The 25,613-nt window shown below is 39.1% G+C and overlaps 2 protein-coding genes across 7 annotated transcripts in view; one reads left to right on the forward strand and one right to left on the reverse strand.

Moving 5' to 3' along the window:
* Window positions 1-1,328: 1,328 nt before the first annotated feature.
* tmed4 (transmembrane p24 trafficking protein 4) lies at window positions 1,329-10,622 on the reverse strand. 3 transcript variants are annotated; one of them, XM_028583064.1, is made up of 7 exons: window positions 10,287-10,311; window positions 10,142-10,191; window positions 9,164-9,481; window positions 3,047-3,147; window positions 2,839-2,964; window positions 2,317-2,463; window positions 1,329-2,194 (listed from the first exon to the last, which is right to left on the reverse strand). In XM_028583064.1, the coding sequence occupies exons 3-7, from the start codon at window positions 9,300-9,302 to the stop codon at window positions 2,045-2,047; spliced, it is 663 nt and encodes a 220-aa protein (XP_028438865.1). In that variant the 5' UTR covers window positions 9,303-9,481; window positions 10,142-10,191; window positions 10,287-10,311; the 3' UTR covers window positions 1,329-2,044. The 3 variants fall into 3 exon arrangements, with proteins under 3 accessions (XP_028438865.1, XP_028438867.1, XP_028438868.1); XM_028583066.1 differs by lacking the exons at window positions 10,142-10,191; window positions 10,287-10,311 and adding an exon at window positions 10,531-10,622; XM_028583067.1 differs by lacking the exons at window positions 10,142-10,191; window positions 10,287-10,311 and adding an exon at window positions 10,538-10,621.
* The window catches only part of ikbkg (inhibitor of nuclear factor kappa B kinase regulatory subunit gamma), a 16,330-nt gene continuing 518 nt past the window's right edge, over window positions 9,802-25,613 (forward strand). The window contains exons 1-14 of one of the 4 annotated variants that reach the window (XM_028583062.1): window positions 9,802-9,831; window positions 11,287-11,427; window positions 12,705-12,970; window positions 14,723-14,797; window positions 14,909-15,010; window positions 15,664-15,849; window positions 17,394-17,455; window positions 18,914-19,016; window positions 20,411-20,526; window positions 21,666-21,818; window positions 22,274-22,346; window positions 22,444-22,578; window positions 24,207-24,343; window positions 24,775-24,851. In XM_028583062.1, the coding sequence (XP_028438863.1) occupies window positions 11,289-11,427; window positions 12,705-12,970; window positions 14,723-14,797; window positions 14,909-15,010; window positions 15,664-15,849; window positions 17,394-17,455; window positions 18,914-19,016; window positions 20,411-20,526; window positions 21,666-21,818; window positions 22,274-22,346; window positions 22,444-22,578; window positions 24,207-24,343; window positions 24,775-24,851 (1,624 nt within the window). In that variant the 5' untranslated portion in view covers window positions 9,802-9,831; window positions 11,287-11,288. The other 3 variants (XM_028583060.1, XM_028583061.1, XM_028583063.1) reach the window with 3 other exon arrangements.

A 25,613-nucleotide genomic window follows, 5' to 3' on the forward strand; every position in this document is an offset into this window, starting at 1 on the left:
TCAACAACTTGAAAGAGTTTAATGCCTGAATTGCGTCTCAGGAAATGAACACTTTGCATGTTAAGAAAAAAGAAGCCGGCCTTGTTTAAGTGAACCAACTGACATACTCTAGTCCCTTCAAATGACTCCTTATGAATCTGAATGAACAGAATTTGCAAAAGGATTAACAATGCTGCCTGGCATTGCTAAATGGAAACCACAACAGCTAATTGAAATTACCGTGAATTTGGCTTAAGCTCAGCAATAAAACAGGCCACGACTGCTCAATAAATACGTTCCATGACACTAAAGAAACAAAAACATCTGGTGACACAATTGGAAAAAACTTAAAGAGGCATTTAATCAGTGTAAAAGGCATTAGAAAATTAACAAGGGCAGTCAATCCACTATACCTGTTATGGACAACATACAGTAGAACCCTGTTATTAATAGATGTGTATAACAAACTGGATCTACAGACTTAGCTCTGGTAAAATGTACAGGAAACTGAACTCTAGCTGGAAACTATATACAGTCGGTAGAAGGATGCCTGGTTCACCTCACATTTTGACCCTTCCATTTCACATTTATAAACATTACATAAACACTTTAACATTTAGCTGTAAGCAGATAGAATTACATTTATTAGTCAACAATTATGACTTCTCCTGTGAAGCATTTGTGCCTGGTGTATAAACAGATGAGGGAGTTATAATGTATGGATATAATTAGATGTATTATATTAACTATAGTTGTATTTATGTAATGAAGTATTATATTGTAAATATATCTTCTTTACATAAGTGGATGAAGGCAACCCGATGAGGCTGAAAGCTCAGAAAGAAAACTAGTAAGAAAACCAGTAAGTAGACTTTGAACTCCTCACCTCTTTCAGATCGGCCCATCTGAGCTTTCATTTTCTCAAAGGCAGAGCAGGATACCCAGGGCTCGGTTTACACCTATCACCATTGAGGGACCATAGGCAGGCTGGTGGAACGCATATTAATGTTAAAAAACCTCATGAAGTGAAATTTTCATGCCATGGGACCTTTAAACGTATTTATGAATAATTAACTGTTTCTTAATCAGTTACGAATGGTAATTTGTATACTGCTTACACATGCTAAATGCGAGGGTTAAAGTAAAGCGTTAGTGATTAACCCTTGTGTTGTCTTCCCCTCAACCATGCAACTTTTTGTTTTTCTGGGTCGAAATTTATAATACAAAACTTTGTTTTCTACGTTTTGGTCATCTTTTTCAGCACTTGTTGCTTTTCCCACCATTTGTCACTTTTTACATTGTTTTTGTAATCTTTTGACTTTTTTAAAAAACTTTTTCTGACATTTTTTACGCTTTTTTCCGACGTTCTTTTTTTATAATTTTTTCTCTCCAAATGCTATAAAATTGAATAAAACATCCAAATTCAATGAAAGCAGTGAACTGATCATTTATTTTACTTGTAAAGAGCGTTGCTGGGAACCATCCATGTTCTTTTATTTTTATGACAATTTGGTTGAAAGAAACTCAAATTTCTCATATAGAAACTTAGAAAATGGGTCCCGGGGACAACCGGAGGGTTAAGGAATCAATAGGGTTAGAAGTTACACAACCTGAAAATAAAAAATGTGCGACAACAACGACAAACAAATGGACTACATACTGTAAAATCCTGTATAAATAAACTACCCGGTTATTACTTGTAAGAGCTTTAACATTTGACCATGAAAACAATCTCAGTTCACTAATGTTGTCTCTGCTTCTTCTTGAAAAGGAAGATAGAAAAATGTCCAGTGTTGTCAAGAGAACACAACAAACACAACGACGACAACAACAAAAGGCAATCTGAATGCTGTGCTACTGTATTGTAAAATGACAATAGCCTAGAACATTTACGAGGAAAGACGCATTGCCCGGGATTGATAACTGCCTCTGAATTATCGCGTACCATTCGTGGCTGATATTAAGACCACAGTGGGCTCTCTCTGTCTCTCTCCATTCCGCTCAGTCAAGTCCGTCTCCTCGTTGTTGATGTTGTTTCCGAATGCCGCCGTTGCTCGGACAGACATCACACCAGTTTCTTGGCCTCGAAGAAGCTTTTGAGGTGCTTCATCTGCCATACGCCGGTGACGATGAGGATGAGTGTCTGAGCGATGGACCACCAGAGAACACGCTGGTTGGTGCTCTCGCTCGTCATGCGAAACCGCTCCTCGCGATACTGTTAAAAGAGACACAACGCACATTGGAGTCACTAGAGCGCTCTAATGGTATTAACAGAAACTGGACCTAATCAACGTCATCTCACACATTACTTGGGTGTACTTTTTATTTTTTACTGACCCTCTGATAGTTTTGCTCCTTCTGGATCTGTTCGACTTGGTCCAGCAGCTGTCGGACTCGCAGCTGCAGCTCGGTGAGTTTGTCCTTAGCTGCGATTTCGGGGTAGTTGTTGGTGTGTTCTCCCACCTGAATATCCAGATGCACTCTCTGCAACATTAGGGAGACGTCATTTGAAATCTACGTGCTTGTAATTTGTGGGCATTTAAAGTCCCATGTCATGCTCATTTTCAGGTTCATACTTTTTTGTTTGTATTTTGGGTTTCTACTAGAACATGTTTACATGATTTAAAAGTGCTCATATTATGCTTTTTGGCTTTTTCCTCTTTCCTTTATTGTGTTTTTATATATATATATATATATATATATATATATATATATATATATATAAAAAAAATTGTTACCGCTTATTTTAGTTTACTATAATAAACCTGGTGTGAATACACTGAACATTTGTGTGAAACATTTTTATTGGAAAAGAACTGGTCAGTCGGTAAACAATCAAAGCAGTGACTACGTTCCTACCAGTTTTCCTCCTGAAAACAGAGCCATCTTGGTGGAGTTAGAGTGCAAACAGATCTGATGTTCTCCAGGCGTGTGGGAGGTGAAGGTGAACCGTCCGTCTGACCCATACTGACGAGAGAGGATAATCTGGGAGAGACGAGACAAAATCTTTAGATTGTATTTCTATGTATGTGGGTGTGTTTTATAATACCACCTCCTCTGTCCTTACCTTCGTATCTGGATCCTTGATCTCCACATGCATCCCAAGGCCAGGAGTGGCTGCGAGGAATGAATTGGAGTGCTTGTCCCACAGCTGAGTCCTGTATTTTCCTGTCAGACAGGAAAAGCAACATACACATATGCCATAAGGAACTCCAGTAATCATTCATAGGAGAGTAATTCAGTCAAAGGTTTTTCCAAGCTTTCCCAAATGAGAAAGCGTGTCCAAACTTTTGACTGGTACTGTACATAACAAAAGGGAATTATGGGGGTATTAAACAAAATGTAACCTAGCGTGCCAGAAAAATAAAAACACATAAAATATGAAAATAAAACAAAGGCCAAGATAAATAGACAAAAAGCAATGGCTGAAAATAAAAGTCTAACTGTGAGAATATCAAATGCAGTTCAAGGTTTAAAGTATCATAATTCATGATTTTCAAATCACTAAATATACAATGATATCAAATATATAATTTAAATGAACGTGATATACCTTGTTTGTTTTACAAAAGGCTTCACACAGTATTCAACTAATATTTTTAAATTTTTAAATCTACAATGTTCATAGATTACATTCTTATCTAACAAACTATAACTCTGAGAATGTGCATATATGTACAGTACAGGCCAAAAGTTTGGACACACATTCTCATTCAATGTGTTTCCTTTTTATTTTCATGACTATTTACATTGTAGATTCTCACTGAAGGCATCAAAACTATGAATGAACACATATGGAATTATGTACTTAACAAAAAAGTGTGAAATAACTGAAAACATGTCTTATATTTTAGATTCTTCAAAGTAGCCACCCTTTGCTTTATCATTAATAAGGGAAAAAAATTCCACTAATTAACCCTGACAAGGCACACCTGTGAAGTGAAAACCATTTCAGGTGACTACCTCATGAAGCTCATTGAGAGAACACCAAGGGTTTGCAGAGTTATCAAAAAAAGCAAGGGTGGTTAAAATATAAGACATGTTGAGCCAAAACCATAAGCTATTTCTCAGCCTTTCACTCAGTTTTCAATTGCATAAAACCCTTTTTTCAAAACATTACACACAATTCTCTACCTAAAACACAAAAATCTAACAGGAAGTGACTTGCTATCCATTTCTAAACACAACCAATCAAAATGCTATACTTATTTACCAGGGCACACACACACTTCTCACATTAGCAAACACATTATGTCATAACTGAACACTAACCAATCATTGCTTTAGTATTATACCTATACATAGGTCAAAGGTCAGATTACCAGTTTTGAACAATGGATGCAAACAATAGACAGAGAGCAAGGGGAGGAGGAGGAAGAGACAGCGGATAACAACGAGGAGGAGGAGGAGGAGGAGGGAAGAAGAGTAAGAAGGAGAGCCATCTCTGATGAGATCAGGGAGAGAAGCCCATCCTGAGTAGCTTTATAGTGGCATCCATACTGCATGCAACTATCTAATGACTATTTCAGCATTACAAATCAATCAGACTTTGTTTTGCACAAAGTGCATACAATTCTGCCCCCCCCACACACACACACACACACCCCCCGCCCCCACACACAAGCATGCAAAAACACTCACAACACGCACACACACACATATATTCTTTATTCTAAAAATGATACCTTTGGTTTACATATGTTTGTACTATTGTTTTCTTGTTTCATGCTACTGTAAACACGGTGCTACTCTTACAAACGTAATGTTTTGCCCAATCAATATTTTCTGTTTTACTGTAACATTACATTGTTTTTTGTAAATGTAGATATAAACCTATGAAAGACAAAAGAGCTGTAGATTTAGAACAACAGTGTGTACATGGTATATCCATATATTTACTATTATGAAAAAAGTGTTTGCCATTTGATGCAAATGCTTCATTTTGAGATGTGTTTATGGTATTTTGAATGCAGTGTTTCATTTTGAAGGAGATGTGAGGCATTTAGCATTTTGTGTGTGCAGTTTTAGGAATTGTGTGAAGAGTTTTGAAAAAAGGAGACATAGTTTTGAAAACGTGTGTAAGCAATTGGAAAAAACTGTAAACATAGATAAAACAAAAGAACTGGTCATCAACACATCTAAATCACCACCTGGAATGAACCATACCAACATCTATGGCCAACCAGTTGAACAAGTCAGCAGTTTTACATATCTGGGCCTCACTATGGACAATAAGCTCAACTTTAAGGAACATGTCACTAACATCCAGAAACGCGCACAACAAAGACTACATGTCATCCGCAAACTGAAAGCCCTTTCTGTTGCTCCACACCTCCTGCTCCTACTCTACAAAAGCATTATCCAACCCACACTGTTGTACTGCTCACCATGTTTTTACACAATCTGCAAAAACAAACACATATAACCTAGGGCTGGGCGATATATCGATATTATATCGATATCGTGATATGAGACTAGATATCGTCTTAGATTTTGGATATCGTAATATCGTGATATGACATAAGTGTCTTTTCCTGGTTTTAAAGGCTGCATTACAGTGAAGTGATGTACTTTTCTGAACTGACTGTTCTAGCTGTTCTATTATTAATGATTATTTATCTAAAATCTAAGTGTGAAGATATTTTGCGAGAGCACCAACTGTCAACTCTAGAATATATCGCCGCAATATCGATATCGAGGTATTTGGTCAAGAATATCATGATATCGGATTTTCTCTATATCGCCCAGCCCTATATCAGAAAATATGGGATGTAGAAATAAGCGCTGAAAATGTGTAGAAGAAAAATTTTACAATTTAAAATGTTGGAAAAAACTAAAACAACAGTTGTTATACTGTATTTATGTTTACATTGTATTGTTATTTGAACAGCTGAGCATTGAACCAGGTGAAGAAACCTGTTTATTATTTATTCATTTGATTTTGCAACTGTTCACTGAAATAGCCGGTTTCTATGAAACTACATGTGACATGTCATATTTGGTTTTGACTTTGACTGAACATTTGCTCTCACTTTGCGGAAAAAATACTGGGATATATATATATATATATATATATATATATATATATATATATATATATATATATATATACATACACACACACACACATACATATATATATATATATATATATATATATATATATATATATATATATATATATATATATATATACAGTGGGGGAAATAAGTATTTGACCCCTTGCTGATTTTGCAGGTTTGCCCACTTACAAAGAATGCAAAAATCTACAATTGTAATCATATGTACATTCTAACAGTGAAAGACAGAATCCCAAAGAAAATTCCAGAAAATCACATCATATGAATTTATTAAAATTGATAACCATCTGATGAGGAAGTATTCTGGCTCCTACAAGCCAGTTAGTCTTTCTTTAAGACACAGCCCCAATCCGAACCAATTATCTACATCAAATACACCTGCCTCACCTCGTTACCTGTATAAAAGACACCTGTCAACACCCAAACAACCAGCATCCAACATCACCACCAAGGGCAAGACCAAAGAGCTTTCTACGGACATCAGGGACAAGATTGTTGATCTGCACAAGGCTGGGATGGGCTACAAGAGAATCGGAAAGCAACTTGGAGAGAAAAGATCAACTGTCGGTGCAGTTATCAGGAAATGGAAGAAGCACCACACCACCGCCAACCTCCCTCGGTCTGGGCCTCCACACAAGATCTTGTCTCGTGGGGTGTCCCTGATCATGCGAACGGTGAGGAATCATCCCAAAACCACAAGGGGGGAACTGATGAATCAAATGAAGGCAGCTGGGACCACAGTTACAAAAGAAACGGTTGGTAACACACTACGCCGTCATGGATTGAAATCCTGCAGCGCACGCAAGGTCCCCCTGCTCAAGAAGAAACATGTACAGGCCCGCATGAAGTTCGCCATTCACCACCTGGACGACTCAGAAGAGGCCTGGAAGAAGGTGATGTGGTCAGATGAGACCAAAATAGAACTTTTTGGCCTCAACTCAACTCGTCGTGTTTGGAGGGCAAAGAACACCAAGTACAACCCAAATAACACCATCCCCACCGTCAAGCATGGTGGTGGCAACATCATGCTTTGGGGGTGCTTTTCAGTCAAGGGGACGGGACAACTCCATCGTATTGAGGGGAGGATGGACGGGGCCATGTATCGTGGAATTCTGGACCGACATCTCCTTCCCTCAGTGAGAGAGCTGAAGATGGGTCGAGGATGGGTGTTTCAGCACGACAACGACCCTAAGCACACCGCCAAAGCAACAAAAGAGTGGCTGAAGAAGAAGCACATCAAGGTTCTGGAGTGGTCTAGCCAGTCTCCAGACCTGAATCCGATTGAAAATCTTTGGAGGGAGCTTAAAATTCGAGTTGCCAGACGACAACCTCGGAACTTGAATGATTTGGAGGCTGTCTGCAGGGAGGAGTGGGCCAACATCCCTGCCGAAATGTGCACAAACCTTGTCACCAACTATAAAAACCATTTGACATCTGTGCTGGCCAATAATTACTTTTCTACAAAATATTAACATGCTGTTTGTCCAGGGGGTCAAATACTTGTTTTTCCTCATCAGATGGTTATCAATTTTAATAAATTCATATGATGTGATTTTCTGGAATTTTCTTTGGGATTCTGTCTTTTACTGTTAGAATGTACATATGATTAAAATTGTAGATTTTTGCATTCTTTGTAAGTGGGCAAACCTGCAAAATCAGCAAGGGGTCATATATATATATATATATATATATATATATATCATCTCAGTTGCCTTGCAAAGTTTTGCACATTTGATAGGTCTATATATGGGTGTCTTAATGTGATGTTTTTGTATATGTGTTACATGTTTTATGTGTTCTATATGTGGTGCTGTGGTATGGAAAGAAGAGGAAGATGTGTGGAAATGATTATCCCTATGGGACAATAAAGACTACATCTATCTATCTATCTATCTATCTATCTTATTATTCCAAAGGGCATCCATGAGGCGGTCCCTATATTCTCTATTTAGGCTGAAAAACAATTAAGTCACTGCAGGGGGGCCACCAAATTATTGTTATTTTTTTTAAAATAAAATGTCTTAACATGAATCCAACCTATTATTATAAGCAAATATAAATCAGTCTATTTGTGAAAAAACACATTGATGATCGGCTTAGTCATCCACAGATACAGTTATTCCTAAAGATTTATAAAATCATGCCAACTTTTTATTTTTACTCTATTTTAATGGCTTTGTATTCTTTGCAGTAAAAAAGGTATATGTAAAGTCTTTAGGCCACCCACATGTTATTGTAGGCCCAGTTTAATATGCAACTTAATTTTATACAATATACTGTATGCAGTAGGGGGTCCCTGATCCGTCTCCCTCTCAGTTCAGGGGTCCTTGGCTTAAAAAACGTTGAAGACCCCTGCTTTAAATGGTTATGTAGTTAATAGTTCCTGTATGTCTTTATTACATAAAGCAATACAGACATAAAGTAATAAAGTAATAACTATGTGTAGTAGTTATACTTTAAATCTGAGTCACATGCTAAAACTATTTTTTTCATTTTATTTAAACTTAGTATGCATTACAAATATGTGAAAAAAATGGTAAAACGTCACTTTAAAAAAAAAAGTAGATATAGAAAATATACAGAAATATGAAGAATAAGCCTAAAAACAAACGAATAGAAAAATAAAATAAACAAAGATTAGAAAATAAATTGATTGAAAACATTAAATAGGAAGCACAATATTAAAGTTTCAATAGCATTTTGTTTCTTCATGAAGTAATTTTCTTAATACATAGCACCACTTCTTTCTTTAACACATTAAGTTTGGAACTGTTTGACCAAAAATGTATCCTCTACACACAGGTGCTCTTCTGTAACGTTAGCGCCCCGCCCCTCAGACAGACAGTTAACGTTAACTGTCAGCTATCGCTCGCTAACAATACTAATATTAACTTTGAGGCTAACCAGCAGCAACAGAAGCCTATAACAAAACGTCAATGTTTGCACTTAAATACAATTAATTAGACGTTTCTTCACACCACCAAGCATTGTTTGTCGTTACTACTGTCATATTCATTGCAGCATCTTTACTGGGGCCAGCTGTTCGCTTTTGCCAGCTAGCTAGCTAGCTACGTCAAGCTAACGACCCCACAACAATGACTTACCAATAACCATGGTCTCGTCTGGAATTTCTTCAATGAAGCATTTTTTCTCCGTCTCTCCTATATGGAAATAGAGCGCGTAACTTGGATGAATCCAAGCTAGTATTAAAACAACTCCAGCAGCAGGAATAGAGAGCATCATGTAGCTTCTTCTTTCACTTTGCGCACATCAGCAAAGCTCTGATGCTGCAGCCAGATGACGTCATCCCCCACTGCGGAAGAAGGAAGGGGATTTCCTGCGACGCGGGATTAGTAGGCCCTGAGTTTAGCCTGTCAGGCAGCACTCAATTCCCTACCGTTCTCTTTATACATCCATGTACCCTACACAAGAGAATAATGTATGTGAAAGACAACAGCATGCATAGTTTAAAGACAAGGTCACAGTTTTAGGCTACTATTAGAAAAGTGTACGATGCAGAAAGCCATTAATTATCCATAAATATAAATGTATTAATACACAACCCACATATTGGTGTTTTTTTCTGAGAGTACTAGCTAACACAAACAGAAAAAAACAAAACTACAGGACGTGATTGAAGACACCCCTTTGCTATTTATTTTTATTTAATTATGTTTACATTTTGATGTATCACTTACTAAATATATATATATAATAAAAAAAGTTTTTTTCCAGCCTGAGAGGAAGTGGTGCCTGAGAAGCTGAGCTCAGGGTGAGAAAAGCCCAGCTATATTTCCTTAACTAACAACACTCGCCACGGTTTTGACAGATAACCTCAAAACACGTATATTTTATTAATATAGCTAGCTAACGTTACAGAACTGCGCAAACTGGCGTTCGGAAGATAATACAGTTGCTGTAGGTCGATGTTTATGCCAGAGAACAAGTGCCTCAGAAAACCCAGCTACTGGTTGCTAAATGATCCTAGCTAGCTCAAAAGCTACGTCGCTAGCTATCTAGCTAGCATCGGCTAGCGTTCTAACGGTGGCTAACGTTAAATAGATAACGTTACGCTTACTGACAGGTTGTATGTGACCGACAGCTTGGTCGCCTGTTATTCCGGACACCAACACTGAAAAAGAAGAGAGGGTAAGAGGACTTTCGCACCGGTAACTTTAACGTTATTACATACGTTAGCAGTTTAACGTTACTGAACACAGATATTACCCTGTCTTAGAGCGGGGAAGAAAACAGCAACCGGTAACGTGCTTTTCGTCATATCAGCAGTTCAAATTGACGACAGGTTGTTTTATTTCTGCGTATTATGTATGTCAAACAAATATATAAAACCAGCTAACGTTATGTGTTTTAGTCGAGCTCTCTGTCTGGTGGTATTGGGAATGACGTAATGTTTTCGTCCTGTTCACAGATACCTGTATCTAGGTTATAAGGCACAAATAACAGTACTGACACTTCACCATTGAGTCTTTAAACAAAAGCCTAGCAGGCCAGACGGCCTCTTCCTCAGACGTAAAATGGACCAGGATGACGAGGAATTAAACTGAAAGAGAAAGTTAACAGGCCGCCTAACGGGATGCAAAATTACGAATCCCACTATGGCCACGCCAAGACCCGCCCTACGAAGCAGCTCGATTGGTTGGGGTTAGGCATTTCACCTCGAGTGGTTAAGGTTAGGGTTAGGGGATTGGTCAGGGGATAGGACCTGTACATGTAAGCGTGGACGCCTGGCCAATAGTAGTGTGTGAACGCTATTGAAGGGCGGGTCTTGGCGTGGCCATAGTGGGATTCGTAATATCGCTAACGGGATGAGGCGTGGTATGCCATGTGTCAGAATAGGTGGTGAAGATGAATGCGGGTTTTCTGTATCGGAGTCTGGTTCCGTCCCGTTAGATTTATGCTTGTTAGGGCTTATGTAAGGCCACGGTCAGACGTAGCAGAGACAACTGATTAAGTTTATGGTAAGTTAGCTCGGGGTCAGGAACGGTTGAGCATCGCAGAAAACTAGTACTGTTCGGTTTAGGAGGTTGGGTTCAAGTTAAGGGAAATTCATCCACGGGACACAATACGGGCATTGTTGTTTGTGCAGTGATGTTCCGCATTAATTATTGCCTAAGGAGGTGTGTATGTGTAGATATTAATCTAATTATTATTATAATAATAATAATAATAATAATAATAATAATCTGCATGTTTTTTTTTTCTATAGGGATGGTGCAGCCTCAGCCTGATGGCCCAATGCAGTGGGACATGTCAGGAGAAGAGAGTGGCGGGACCCTCAGGGTCCCACCAGAGCTGGCTGCAAATGAAGTGGTGACCAGGTTGCTGGGTGACAACCAGCAACTTAGAGGTAGGATGTATTCCCTTAATTAAAAGATAATTTTAAAGAAATAAAGACATTTTTACTCCACTAAAAGTATGGCATATCTCTGCATTTGACGCTCGGGCTGGGCATTGTTGCTTGAATGAAATGGAACATTTTAACAGAAAGCTGGTACAGAATATGGTAGAAATATTGGAATGTTAATTGGTCATTTCTAAGGAAATTTTAAGGGATTTTAAGTAATACAGTAAATACAAAAGTAGAGCTTTTCATTACAGTAAAGCAGCCTTTAAATGGTAAATAGACTCCAATTTTATAGTACTTTTATCCAAAACGCTATACAATTTACTCATCACACATACACTCACATCCATTGCAGCAAGCTACCATGTAAGGCTGCCCATTGGCAGCAATTGGGGTTCAGTGCCTTTCTCAATGACACTTCGATATGCTGACACAATACCAAACTGCTCTAACTTTGTGTTTCTAACTTTTGTTGAGTCTGCTAACTGTCTTTTAATCAAACCTTGGTGTAATATTTGACAGTGAAAAACGTGTTCCCAAAGTCTTTCAATTAGGGCTGCAACTAACCATTATTTTCAGTGTTGATTAATCTGGTGAAAAATGTCCATCAGCGTTTCCCAAAGCCCAAGATGACGTCCTCAGATGTCTTGTTTTGTCCACAACTCAAAGATATTCAGTTTACTGTCACAGAGGAAAGAAGAAACTAGAACATATTCACATTTAACAAGCTGGAATCAGAGAATTTTCAAAGTAGTTGGCGATTAATTTAATAATTGAGTAAAGTAATGAATTAATCTTTGCAGCTTTACTTTCAATCTCTTTTTTTTTTATCAATTGAAGAGCATTTTAAAAAATCTGGTCTTTTCTCCTGATCTCAGGAGGGTCATACATAATGTTTTATTTCATCTCGGTTAGATTATGGTAATTCTTTGTATTCACGGTTGAGCCAAAAAACTATCTTGCGTCTTCAGCTAGTTCAAAATGCAGCTGCTCGGATTTGAACGAATACTAAAAGACAAGGTCATATCAGCCCTGTTTTAGTCTCTCTTCACTGGTTACAAATACGTTTTAGATTTTATTTAATCATTTTACTGATTACCTTTTAAGATCTGAGGGTTGGAGAATCAGTTCCGCAGCGCTGTGGAGATAGGTCTGACAATGCAAGACTACAGAATCAGTGATATCTTTTAAATTACTTGTCAAAAGTTACTGTTGAAATAGTTTCTGTGTCACTCTGTATGACCTATCTCCTACCTCTCCTTTTACCTTCTGTCCTCCAGAGGCCTTGCGGCGGAGCAACCTAGCCTTACGTCAGCGCTGTGAGGAGATGGAGGGGTGGCAGCAGAAGACAAGAGGGGACCGAGAATTTCTCAGCTGTCGTTTCCAGGAGGCCAGGGCCCTGGTGGAGAGGTTGGCGCAGGAAAACCACTCCTTACAGGGCTTGGTAAACGGACCAGCCTCCTCCTCAAACCACTGCTGCAACTCCAGCCAGACTGAAGACCTGCAGGGCCGCCCAGCAAAGAACAGACCCCTGGACGGACCACAGGTTAGCTAGTTGAGTCACACATCTGCTTCCTCATATTCACACACATTTGAACACATCAGAATCAGAACCAAATACTTGATTGATCCCCTCAGTGAAATTGTTAAGTTGCAGTTACTCTCAGTCAAATTTAAAGCGATACGCCACCGTTTGTTGAAATAGGGCTTATTACGGTCTCCCCTAGCTGTAGATAGGTGGGCCAACGCATTTTTTGTGCATGCATTGTTTTAGTCCGGTGCAACACCGGCAGCGCCGCCGCTAGTTAGCTTAGCGTAGTGAATGGAGTCCTATGGTGCCGGTTAGCATGTTGTGAGTAAAAGTGAGCCAACAAAAGCCAAAAAAACAATCTAATTACTTGCACTGAGACAAAAAATGCGTTGGCCCACCTATCTACGGCCAGGGTAGACCGTGATAAGCACTATTTCAACAAACTGTGGCATATTCCTTTAAGGTATAATAGAGAAGAAAAGAGCGAGTGTATAAAGTAACATCAAGTAACATAGCTACAGTAAAAAATAAAACCTTAAGTAGAAGTAAGTGAGATTAGGTTAAAAAGTACAATTAGGTTAAAAAGATTTTTTCTAAAACAGTTGATTGTACAAATTCTAATGTAGTGCAGTGTCAACATAAATACAGTACAAACATAAATAAGTACAGTGTTAATATAACATGAGATAAGATAAGATAAAACTTTGTCTGTTCACAAAGAAATGTTTCTTGCATCGTCTGCTCCTACAGTCAACAGAGAGTTCCACCATTACGTAGCTTCCACTGTTATATTTTATAATCTTGTGTTGATGTGAATGCAGAGAAGGTTTCACCTCTTTTTCACTAGTTAGTTTTTTTTTTCTCCTGTATATATTTATTTCTGTGCTCATATTCCATTTACATGCTGAGTCCTATTGCTACAGTAATATTTACTGTAATTTTGCTGCATTAAGAAGCACATACGTACATACGTAATGTCTGGCAAGTACAAATGTAGCTCACAAGCTTGTAATATTTTAAAATGTACAGATAACCTGACGCGGTCCTGTTGGTCAGTCAGGACAGAAGACAAACATTTCTCTCTTTTAAGGTGGTTTATTATAGTTGGAATAATAAAACGAAAAGATTACACCAGAGGTCTTCAATGTTTTTTAAGCCAAGGACCCCTTAACTGAAAGAAAGATGGAGCAGGGACCCCCTACTACATATATTTTATAAAATAAAGTTGCATATTAACTAGAATAGTTACAATAATGTGCAGGACAGCCTAAATCCTTTATACATACCTTTTTTTTTTTTGCATATAATAAGCTATTCAGATTAATAATTGTTGGTATGATTTTATAAATCATGTTTTAATGTTAAACATACATGTGACACACATCTGTGGATGGCCTTAGTGACTACCTTGGCTATAGGCCAGTAAGCAGTGGAGATTTATATTTGCTAATAATATGTTGGATGCATGTTAAGACTTGTACCACTTTTGAAAAAACTTACAAAAATTAACAATAATTTTGAGGCCCCCCTGAATTGACTCTGAGGACCCCCTAGGGGTCCCGGACCCCCTGTTGAAGATCCCTGGATAACATGACCCACACATCGATGTGGACCACCCTACTTCACCCTGGGACTCTGAGTCTATTTAGTATGCTTGTAAAACATGTGGGCAAAACAACTTGAAAGCGCATTAGAATTGCGTCTGCTGAAGAATTGATGTTCTGCTTTTTAAATGTTTCCTGTGGATAATGGAACCACTTGTTTCAGACACTAGATCAGCAGGAGAAGAAGATAGTCGAAGAGTCGGATCAACACACACAGACCACGCCACCTCGCAGCCTGGTGAGATGTATGACACTCTGGATCCCGGGTGTTTTTTTTATTTCTTTTTTATTTTCAGTTCTGGTGTATTTGTTTATTTTTGTTATTTAACTGGTATGTCTGTGTGTCTAGGATGATGCAAGTGTGCGTAACTCCTTGAGTAGCGCCCTCCCCTCTCCCTCCACCTCACTTTCAGAGGTATGGGGGGAGACAATGGGCAGGGAAAATGGCCAGGTGAGCATGCTCACTGCATCTCCCGCTTACCGCCAATCAGACCCCTACCCTTATACTTACCCTGTGGCTGTCCCACCTCTAGTTAAATGCTTCCCCCCCACCTTAACTTTAATTGCATTCAGGCAGAGGTTAGAAATCCTGACTTTCTATTCGGAAAAATAACATGGGATGGCCTGCGACGTCAGAACTGTAAATACACAAACCTGGCACTAATCACTATGCAGCATTACAATAATAAAGTTGTAATAATAAACCAGCACCGGCTATGTTATGGGCAACTGTGCTTTACATTAGGCAATATAAAGCTTGAGGTCATCCATGGTTTTTTTTCTCATATTTCCGAGCAGGAGCATGGACTGAGTGGTAGTTGGACACCATCTTTCTTCGAATGGAGCACAGCATTAACACACAGCTCTAATCCACCAATGTATCCCCTTTTTTTTTTTTTTTTTTTTTTTTCACTCTCTCTCTCCTTTTTGTAAACCTCTGTTTGCGTTCTCTCACGTCTTTGTGTATTTCTACTTTTTGCTTGGTGTTAGTCCTCTAGCCCAGGGTGAACAGGGTCTGTCTCTATCCAATTCCCTCCTGTCTTCACATCCCTCCCTGCATCCATTCATCCCTGGTTCTTTCACTTTTTTTGTCTCCCTCCGCAGCCCGTGGAAGGTGCCAACGAGTTCCTCCAGTTGCTGAAGAGCCACAAAGAGAAACTGGAGGAAGGGATGAGAGAGCTGAGGATGAAGAATGAAAAGCTGGAGAGGGAGAGGGAAGAGGGAGAGAAAGACCGAGAGCGAATGCGGCACTGCATTGACCAGCTACGAGGAAAACTGGCCCAGGCGCAGGTAACCCCGTGTAGGAACCTGTGTATTGATGTAGTACTGCAGATGAGCAGGATAGACATTTACAACAGAAAAATCTGTGGTTAATAAAGGGGGATTTCTGAATTTTAGGTAAAGAAAAAGCTTGAGGTGGCTCATACAAGAACATTTTCTCTTACTTTTTACGTGAGCTTTATTCTTAAGAGTGTTTCAAGTCAGATTCAACAAACCCTTTCAAAGGAAAATTCTGGTATTTTTCAACCTGGGTGAATATTGGGGCAAGCATTGTAAACCATTTTAACGCTCGTCTTCGAGTCCAAACAAAGTAAACACAAGTGAGTTTCCGCCTGGATTAGCTTTTGTTGCTCACTGCGTGGGGATCCACTTCTCAGGCAACGTTCTGGCTAACCAAGCTAGCTGTCTGTTTCGATTTAAAGTGGTACTTCAGTTAATTTAGTATATATTCACAAGTTAGTAGCATCAAAGCAGCAGAGGACGAGATAGTCTGGACCACTTGTGAATTTTGAGAGCGTCGGAGAGAAAATTCTAAATGCGAGAAAATGAATATTCAATTAAATTTTATTATAGTATCAAATACATAACAAGAGTTATCTCAAGACACTTTACAGATAAAGTAGTTCTAGACCACACTATAATTTACAAAGACCCAACAATTCCAGTAATTCCCCCAGGAGCAAGCATTTATTGCGACAGTGGCGAGGAAAAACCTCGGACAGACCCAGGCTCTTGGTAGGAGGTGTCTAACGGTGCCGGTTGGGGGTGTGATGAGCAGTGGCAATAACAGTCACAATAAAGATAATAGAACTATGACTAGAAATAGTACATTTATTTACTATAATAATAATAGTAAATAAATAAATAAAATAAAACTAAATAGTAGGACCACGGCTTCAGCTGCAACCATAATTTAGGAGCCACCCTAATCCAAGGAAAACTGCTGGGCGAAAAAAGACATAAGGACTCCGGGGAATAAGCTCCCCAGAGCTAAGTTAGTAACAATCATTTCTGGGACATGGATGCACACAGATGGAAAGAGAGAGGAGAGAGGAGCTCAGTGTGTCAAAGGAAGTCCCCCGGGAGTCTAAAACTATAACAGCATAATTATGAGCTGGTGCAAGGCGAACCTGAGCCAGTCTAATATAACAAGGTTTCTTAATTCACACATGCAAGTGCAACTTAAAAACAAATGTGTTTGTCTAAGTGGTTCTTGCATGAGGCCCTACTATTATTATTATTATTATTATTATTATTATTATTATTATTATTATTATTATTATTTGTGTATGCAGCACTTTTCAAGACAAAGTTACAAAGTACTTTACATGGTTGAACCTGGCTTAAAACATTTTAGGACTAGAATGATGCATGTAAAATGAGACAATTACAAATGAGACAATTACAGTATGTACCCAATGATAATATAAGATAAATACAGTGTCCACGACACAATTAAATCAGATAAAACCAGCTTACCCTGAGGGTAGCCTGTTACATGTTGAGATGTTAAGAATCTGATGCCTTAAAGACTTGTATAAATGTTTTTACAGGCAAGCAATGTTACTGAGGAGGTCGTTCAACATCGCTCTGAGGCACAGCACTCTTCTGACTGGTAGGACATTTTCCCTCCTAATACAAAATACTTCAATGCACTGTTTGAAACTAATGGCACTAAAATGGCTTTCTGTGTTTTAACAAGTTGTCATTAGCAGCTTTTGGATTAAGTGCTGTTGAATTAATCTTAAAGGACAAATCCATCGCAAAATGAACCTAGGGGTTAGTAACACATTTGTACCGAGTCAACCGTTCTCTGGGATATCTCTGGGATATCTCTGGGATATCTTGGGAAAACCGTCCCGACCAGCCGAGCGACAAACGGTACAGTGAACAATACAGTCTTTATAAAACAACTTTTTAATAAACTGTCTGTACACTTACAAAGTCTTCAATGCTTTGGGTTTACATGTAGGCACCCTCATTATGCTACCGTAGAAGTGTGGTGCTATTTTGAGCCTTGTCAGTGGTATAGAAATAGTGTTGTTTTTTTTTTACTTTACACTCTGCCCCAACAACTAGCATTGTTAGCTAATTAGCGGTTTGTGCTAAAACTGGTCACATTCAATTAGCGTGAAAACATATCCCAGAGAACGGTTGACTCTGTACACATGCGTTATTAACCCCTAGGTTCATTTTGTGCCGGATTTGTCCTTTAACTATACTGTTTATCTGCAGACAATTGTGCTCTCTGGCATAAAGACCCCAGCATGCTTTTTTAATTTCCGCTTAATAAAAAGGCTTAATTTCTGAGATGTCTTCCCCCTCCTTCCTCTCTTTCTGTTCCCTTTTCCAGCTCTAGCCTGGCTAAACTCACAGAGCAGCTTCAGGCCACACAGGGCAGGTGAGCCCACAGCTCTGTGTGGCTTTCTCTTTCTCACTGTGTGCATGGCTTCTTTCTACAGTTCTGTCTTCTTGTTACTGGTGCTACCTGCCTGTCTCTATGTTTTTGTGCTCGGATTGTTTAATTTATGTATTTTTTTTTTTTAATCCATTGTTTATGTGCAAAAAAGGCATCATTTTTAGATTTTCTTTGTCTGTCATATGTTGTATTATATAAATCATGAATCAAGAATATGTGATAGGATTTTAATTTTATACTAGCAGTTCCTGTCTTTATGTATTAAAGTGTCGAAAGTTGCCTTTTGTTAGCTTACCTTTAACAGCATACAAGCAAACCCAATTGGACAGAACATTTTTTTAAATGTAGTGTAGAGTGGAATGATTTAAGACCAATATTGCAATTCTCAATTAGATTATAATTATTTTCTATGTGTGGTCTATATTGTATTAAACAAGGCATGACTGTACCAAGCATAATCCTAAAAAGGGTTTCTTTTTTTTTTATAGAAAAGTCAACTTGCATAGTTTTAGGTAGAAAAACTGATAATTTGTTGAGAGATGTGACTCTCGCTTAAAACTCTTTTAAAATTGCAATTTTGATATAAGAATTATCAATCGTTCAGCCCTACTTCATATATTGTAATAACACATATGTGTTTATATTGGAAATTAGGTATCGTGAGTTGGAGGAGAAGCTTGATTACTTGCAGAAGAGTTCAGCTCAGCGGGACAGAACTGAAGCTCTGCTCAAACAGAAGGACAAGGACTGTGCACAGGTATCAACTGCTTTGATTTTTACTCCACAGTACCAAATGTTCAAATCTTCTAACTACTGAAGTAACAGATGGTGGCACTGAAGCAAGCAGCCCTAAAATTTCAACTGTAATGGCCAATACAGGGCTCCAGACTGCGACCAAATGGTCGCATTTTGCGACCAAAATTTGAGAGTGTGCGACTGAATTTTACATCCAGTCGCACATGTGCGACCAGCAAATTTGCCCCCGTTTTTTACACGTTAAATGTCGAAACGTAGGTACCTGAGCTCAAAAGCGCAAGCTTATCTGTCCTCTCTGAAAACTGACAGAGAGCGGTGCTCCGACACAAACACACACACTCGCACACACACGCAGAGGTGCGATCGGCTGTTTTGTTGAAGTCACAGTGAGTGATGCCGATAAAGTGGTTTCAAGTATGGTTACAGTTTTTAAAAACTTCACGCAGACAGCGTTTGCTGCGATATGATATTAAAAACAGTCACGGTGCTGTTCAATTCAATTCAATTTTATTTATAGTATCAAATCATAACAAAAGTTATCTCGAGACACTTTACAGACAGAGTAGGTCTAGACCACACTCTATAAATTCCAAAACCCCAACAATTACAGTAATTCCCTCAAGAGCAAGCATTAGCAGTGGCTATTGCGACAGTGGCAAGAAAAAACTCCCTTTTAGGAAGAAACCTCGGCAGACCCAGACTCTTGGTAGGCGGTGTCTGACGGGCCGGTTGGGGTGATGTTACACTTCCTCTGAGACAAGCAGCAGGCTCAACAGTGTGCAACTGTGCCCTGGGGACTGACTGACAGGCTGAGGTTGTAAGGCAACATTATTTCTACAGCACCTTTCAGCAACAAGGCAACTCAAAGTGCTTTACATGAAAAATTAAAGAGCAATTGAAAACGGTCATGATAAAAATACAACAGGCTAAACAAGTTACAGTGAGTAAGAAATGAATAATTATTCAATTTAATAGGTTGTTGGGACGGGTTTGGGAGGAGAGAGGGAGGGGTTTTATTTTTATTTTTGTTTAATTTCTTTAGAGTGTAACATATTCTAATAAAATAACATAATGTTCTAAGTACATAGGATAAATAGTTTTGGAATTATTTTTACAACTGAAATAATTGTTTTGTAATTACAGAGGGAAAGTACCAAAAGAAATGTACCATAATTTCAGGTATCTGTACCAATATTGGTTCAGATGTGAAAGGTACCCAACCCTAAGGGTAGTAGCCTAAACAATACAGGTTTAATTTTAAGGTGTGTGCCCCTAAATCTTCTGGTTTTGCCCCTAAAATTTTCAGTAGGGGGCCACTGTGCTCCTAGTGAAAAAAGTTAGTCTGGAGCCCTGCAATACCTGAAAGATTTTTTTTTTTTTTTTTTTTTTTTACAGCTGGCCAAGGACTGCGAGGCTCTGAAAGCTCAAGCAACTTCCCTTTTAGGAGAACTGAATGAGAGACAGAGCTGCCTGGATAAAAGCGAGCATGAACGCAAAATGTTGGAAGAAAAGTAAGCTGTCACGTCAGCATGAATACATGTAGTAGGGATGACCCCGAATATTCGATGCTTCGATGGAAAGAGCCTGATTCAACTGCCAGTCTCAAAGTCGAATCTTTGCAGCGCCGTAAAGCCCAGTTCAGAGTAGACCAAAGATTCTGACCGAGACGAGCGTGTTTGTGCAGTTTACACTAATGAGATGAGATGGTGCATCATCTTCATAGCACAATGACTCTTTGTACTTCCGTCCAAACTTCTGACTCTCGGGCTTTTTCATATCTGGATATCATTTGCTGCATCTAAATATGAATGTTGATAGCATTAGTGATAGGGTGATGCTTGCTACAGCTGCATTTCTAGTGATAAGACAGCGAAAACATTTAATTTCTGCTTTGTTTTAACGACGCTCGCTCCCTTCAGTCACTCTAGGTCTCTCGGACCATATACTATGCTTGCGGGCGCTGCAACTTTTCCCTGCAACGCTCCAAATCGGTTTTGTCTCATTGCGAATCTTTGAAGCTTTTAATAACAGTGTTTCCTTTTAGGATTTTTTTTTTTTTTTTTGCAGTGGGGGCAGGTCTGTCCGAACAACCTACACTTAGAACAGACCCACCGCAGTGTGGTTTTTGGTGGAGCTGTTCATTTAATAGTCGACTCTGAAGAAAGCAAACCTTTTGACAATAAACTACATCAACACAACAGTATGTGGAGTTAAACTGGACGGGCCCAGTAACCTCTCAATAGTTCTACTTGTTGTTAAATTGCAATGGGAGCGGCAGCCAACATTATGTCGGCAGGATCATTTAAAAGGCAACCGTGACTAAATTTTTTGTACAGCCCTATTTCTGATACCGTGGTGGCAGAAATGTTGCCATGGTGGGCCGCCACAACAAAATCATCATAGAGGAAACACTGAGTAAACCTTTTCAAAGTGGGTGAATAAATCAAACTGCCCCATGACAGACTTAAGTTTCACTTTCCATGATCCGTGACCGACCATCGCCCCCACCCACACGATTCGACGAGTAGTCGACAATAGGCGAGACTTGACAGTTCTGATGGGACGCCTCTAACATACAGCATGTAAAGACTTTTCATCTGTAGGTGTGCATGTGTGCTGATGTATTTGTCCCTACTCTGCGTGTGTGTAGGCTGTGCAATAAGATGAAGGCCCTGCAGGTGGCAGAGCGGGAGCTGGAGCAGCAGAGGAAGCAGCATCATGTGGCCATGGACAAGCTGCTGCTGCAGACCCAGAGCCTGGAGCAGGCCCTGAAGACAGAGAGACATGTCGTCACAGAGGAGAAGTGGGTTCAACATGCTATGATATTTAGAAAGATTTATTCGAGAGAGGGAAAGATTTCTTTCAAATGCATTACAAAAGTGAGGTAACCCTGTCACATTGTATTAAACGTTCAGTGAACATAATAGAAACAAAATAGAAACTCCTGTTAAGTACCAAGATGGACCATCATGTACGCCGAAGTCCCAAATCTTGTACAAACAAGACATTAACTTGTTTACAAAAAACACATTTTAATTGAAATTTAATTTCATTATCTCATCTTCTGGTCACAAGATTAAAATGATTCTGTTTTTGGGACTTCAGTGTGTCTGTAACAGTGCAATACAGTTTCCTTCTACATTTGTGATGAATGCTACTGGGTTTCGGTCAAAATTCTTCAATACTGTGACCAGCACGACATCTGAGATTCGATACAATACTGAATGGAAAAATGTTGTTTCTCTTTTTTCCTCTCAGGAAAAAACTGACACAATTGCAGCATGCCTACACGTGTCTATTTAGAGACTATGATTCTAAACTGAAGAGCGAGGTAAAAACACATTTAAACATCTATTTACCCTCATAAGTTTTGCTCTCTTACTTATGGATTCAGGCCTAGCATTGATCTGTGTGTGTTTGTCTTCCAGGGAGGAGATCTGTGCAGCCGACTAGAGGACGCAGAGAGAGCGCTGGCCCTGAAGCAGGATCTGATTGATAAACTGAAGGAGGAGGTGGAGCAACAAAAAGGCTCCCTTGAGACTGTTCCGGTCCTCACTGCACAGGTACAGTCACACAGCTGTCTATCTGCACACAAATCACTTTGTTCATTTCAATTGTTACGTTCACTTCAGTTTAAAGATATGTAGTCCCTGACTTTGTAGTTTGTTCATTTTTTCAAGCTAAGTATTGCATCGCTATTCACACACCAGTATGCAATAACATCACTGTTCATAACTGTGTGCAGTTAGGGCACTGCGTATTTTGCTGGCTGCACTCCGGCTCAGTCGCAGCTCTGTCGCAGTGTCCGTGTCCACTGGAAACGCTTCAGAAGCAGATGTATTTTTGTCTTTGTCTGACAATGTCCTGATCATAATATAATGATTGTCTGAAAACGGACAATGTATGTAAATGAGAACAGCTAGGTGAATTTGACTGCATTAAAACCCAGTTTTAGTGATTAGAGACTACAGAGAGCAGGAGGGGACAAAAATAGGTTTAATGGGCGGTCTCCCTCCCTCGCTTTTCACCTTCCTCTCTCTCTCTCTCTCTCTCTCTCTCTCTCTCTCTCTCTCTCATTAACTACAAACATGTAGAAAAAAGAAGTTTTCTGCGTGAAGAACAAGTCAAAAACAAAATAAAACCATCATAAAATTTCTTTTTTAATTTTATGTCAATTTCCATACAAGGCATTCATATACATTCACACGTAAATTTCCGGTTTCAGAGACAAGCTGCTCTGGCTAAAATCGACCCAGCGTGTAATAGCGAAGGAGACCCTTTCGAACATGGAACAGTTGTGTACACACACACACACACACACGCACACACACACACCGGGTAGAACGGCAGCGGATACTCAGGCAGCCGCAATGGAGGCGGAACGCGATGCAGCTGCATGCTGTTGACATTGGTAGTTCAGCCTCTTCTACGCTGACCCTGAGAGCTCAAGTGTCTTTTGTATTTACACATAACCTTTTTAAATGTCACTCCAATTAAATCAATAGAAAGGCCTCACCTGCAGTAGAAGGCTAACCGTGATCACCTGAGCAGTGCCTCAATTTAATATCAGGAACGCGTGCCCATAGCAGGCAGAGACGTACCAGGTTCTGATTTTTCAGCTTGAGGATTCGGTGTCATGTAGTAATGCCCTACTCTAATAGGTATCTACTATGGGTGGTACGGTTTGGTTCATATCATGGTTTTAGGGTCACTGTTTTCGGTTCTGTACGGTTCTTGTTATTTTTTTTCTTTTAATCTTTAACACTCCAGAAATATACTTCAGCATATGATATATAGCTTAATTATCCACAATGTAGGATACAGTATTAAATAATTATATAGTTATATCATGTAATCGTGCACAAATTGAATTTGACTTGACTTTAAGCACATTATTGGGACCATCTATGAGGAAAGCTACATGCTTTTCATTTATTTGGCAAAAAAAGGAAAATGTGTATTGCCATCTACAGGAATGTGCTTTTTTAGCACATGAAGATTGAAATATTATAGAATATTAATTGAAATAACTTGCATTTATCAAACTGCCAACTTCAGTGTAGTTCTTACAAAAATGTATCATTTAAAAGAAAAAGACATTTGAACATGTTACATGTACATGAAACAAAATAGCTGTTGTTGAATAACGTTCTATCTCCCTCCTTCTCTCACTGTCTTTGTGTTTGCTCAGGCTGAGATCTACAAGGCAGATTTCCTAGCGGAGCGAGAAGCGCGAGAGAAGCTGAACCAGAAGAAGGAGGAGCTGCAGGATCAGCTGACTCAGGCCCTGACTGAGATTGACAGGCTCAAACAGGAAGCCACATCTCGGTAAAATAAAAATAAAAAAAAAGTTATATCTGAAAGGGGGGGTAAAGCACACAACGCAGACCCATTTTCATTCTGATAATTATTTGTGTCCCGAATGTGATGACGTGGACACAGTCGATAGCTCAGTTGATCTGGCTGTGAGCTCCGATAGGCTATTTTGAGGGAACTTCAAATCTCTGTTCATGTCATTTCTGATCCAGGGTTACATAGTCCTTGTGTGCTAAACTCCCTGCCCTCTAATCAGATGCTGCCTCAGCATTTTGAGTTGACTTTATACTTAGTTAACAGCTTTGCTGCTGCTGTCATCAAAGGCAGGGCTGTTGGCACATTGTCAACACTGACCCTTCATTTCTGAAGTCAGGTGTATCTACCATTTTTCCTCCGCGTAAAGTGTGATTAAACACGAGAGTTGTCTTTGTCCTCTGTTTCAGCGCACGTATGGAGCAAATGAAGCTGAGACACCTGGAACCCTTTCCAACACGGGCCCCATACATTCCCCCTCCACAAGGTACGTTACAACCAACACACAATCCCAAACATATGCACATAGATGTAAAGTATTACTCATTTAAGTCTTTCATGCATGAATTGAAGTATGTCAGAAAACTTGCATACAGTACTGTAATAATAGATTATATAGTTAATAATAGTAATTGTAACAGAGGTTCTACTATCACTATGGTAAAAACAAGGATCAGGACTTTTTCTCACTCGAGTCACAAGATATCTACTCCACTATCCCACAGACCTCTCTATGATCAAGCTCTAATTAAAGGGTAACTTTGGTATTTTTCAACCTGGACCCCTATTTTCCCATGTTTTTGTTTTTTTTGTGACTGATGGGAACCACAATCTTTGAAATTTGTCCAGTATTGAGCAAGACAGCTGCAGTCAGCAGCGGCGAAACAAGCTGCAGTGTAACGTTTATGGGCGATTGCATACCTTTTTTAATTTACGTCCATTAAAAAAAAATTATGTTTTGCCACTGACCTGCTCAGATAATTATTCTAAGTGTCTGACGACAATCTGGATCCCTACATAGATGGACCTTTTTGTTAGATAGTAAGATCCTTTATGTTTAACATGAAACAGCCTCGATATCGCCATTGCCAAACCCACCAGACTCCGTTAAAACAAAACTAAATTAAACCGTAATTTTATCATCATTGTGTCTTTCCACTTATCCAACAAAATAAATAAACACTTATTTCACCTATTTACATGTGAAAATATGCTGGCTTGGTTACTTTCAGCTATACCAATAAAACCG

Source organism: Perca flavescens, chromosome 7 (genome assembly GCF_004354835.1).
Source record: "Perca flavescens isolate YP-PL-M2 chromosome 7, PFLA_1.0, whole genome shotgun sequence".
In the NCBI taxonomy this organism is placed as follows: Eukaryota; Metazoa; Chordata; class Actinopteri; order Perciformes; family Percidae; genus Perca; species Perca flavescens.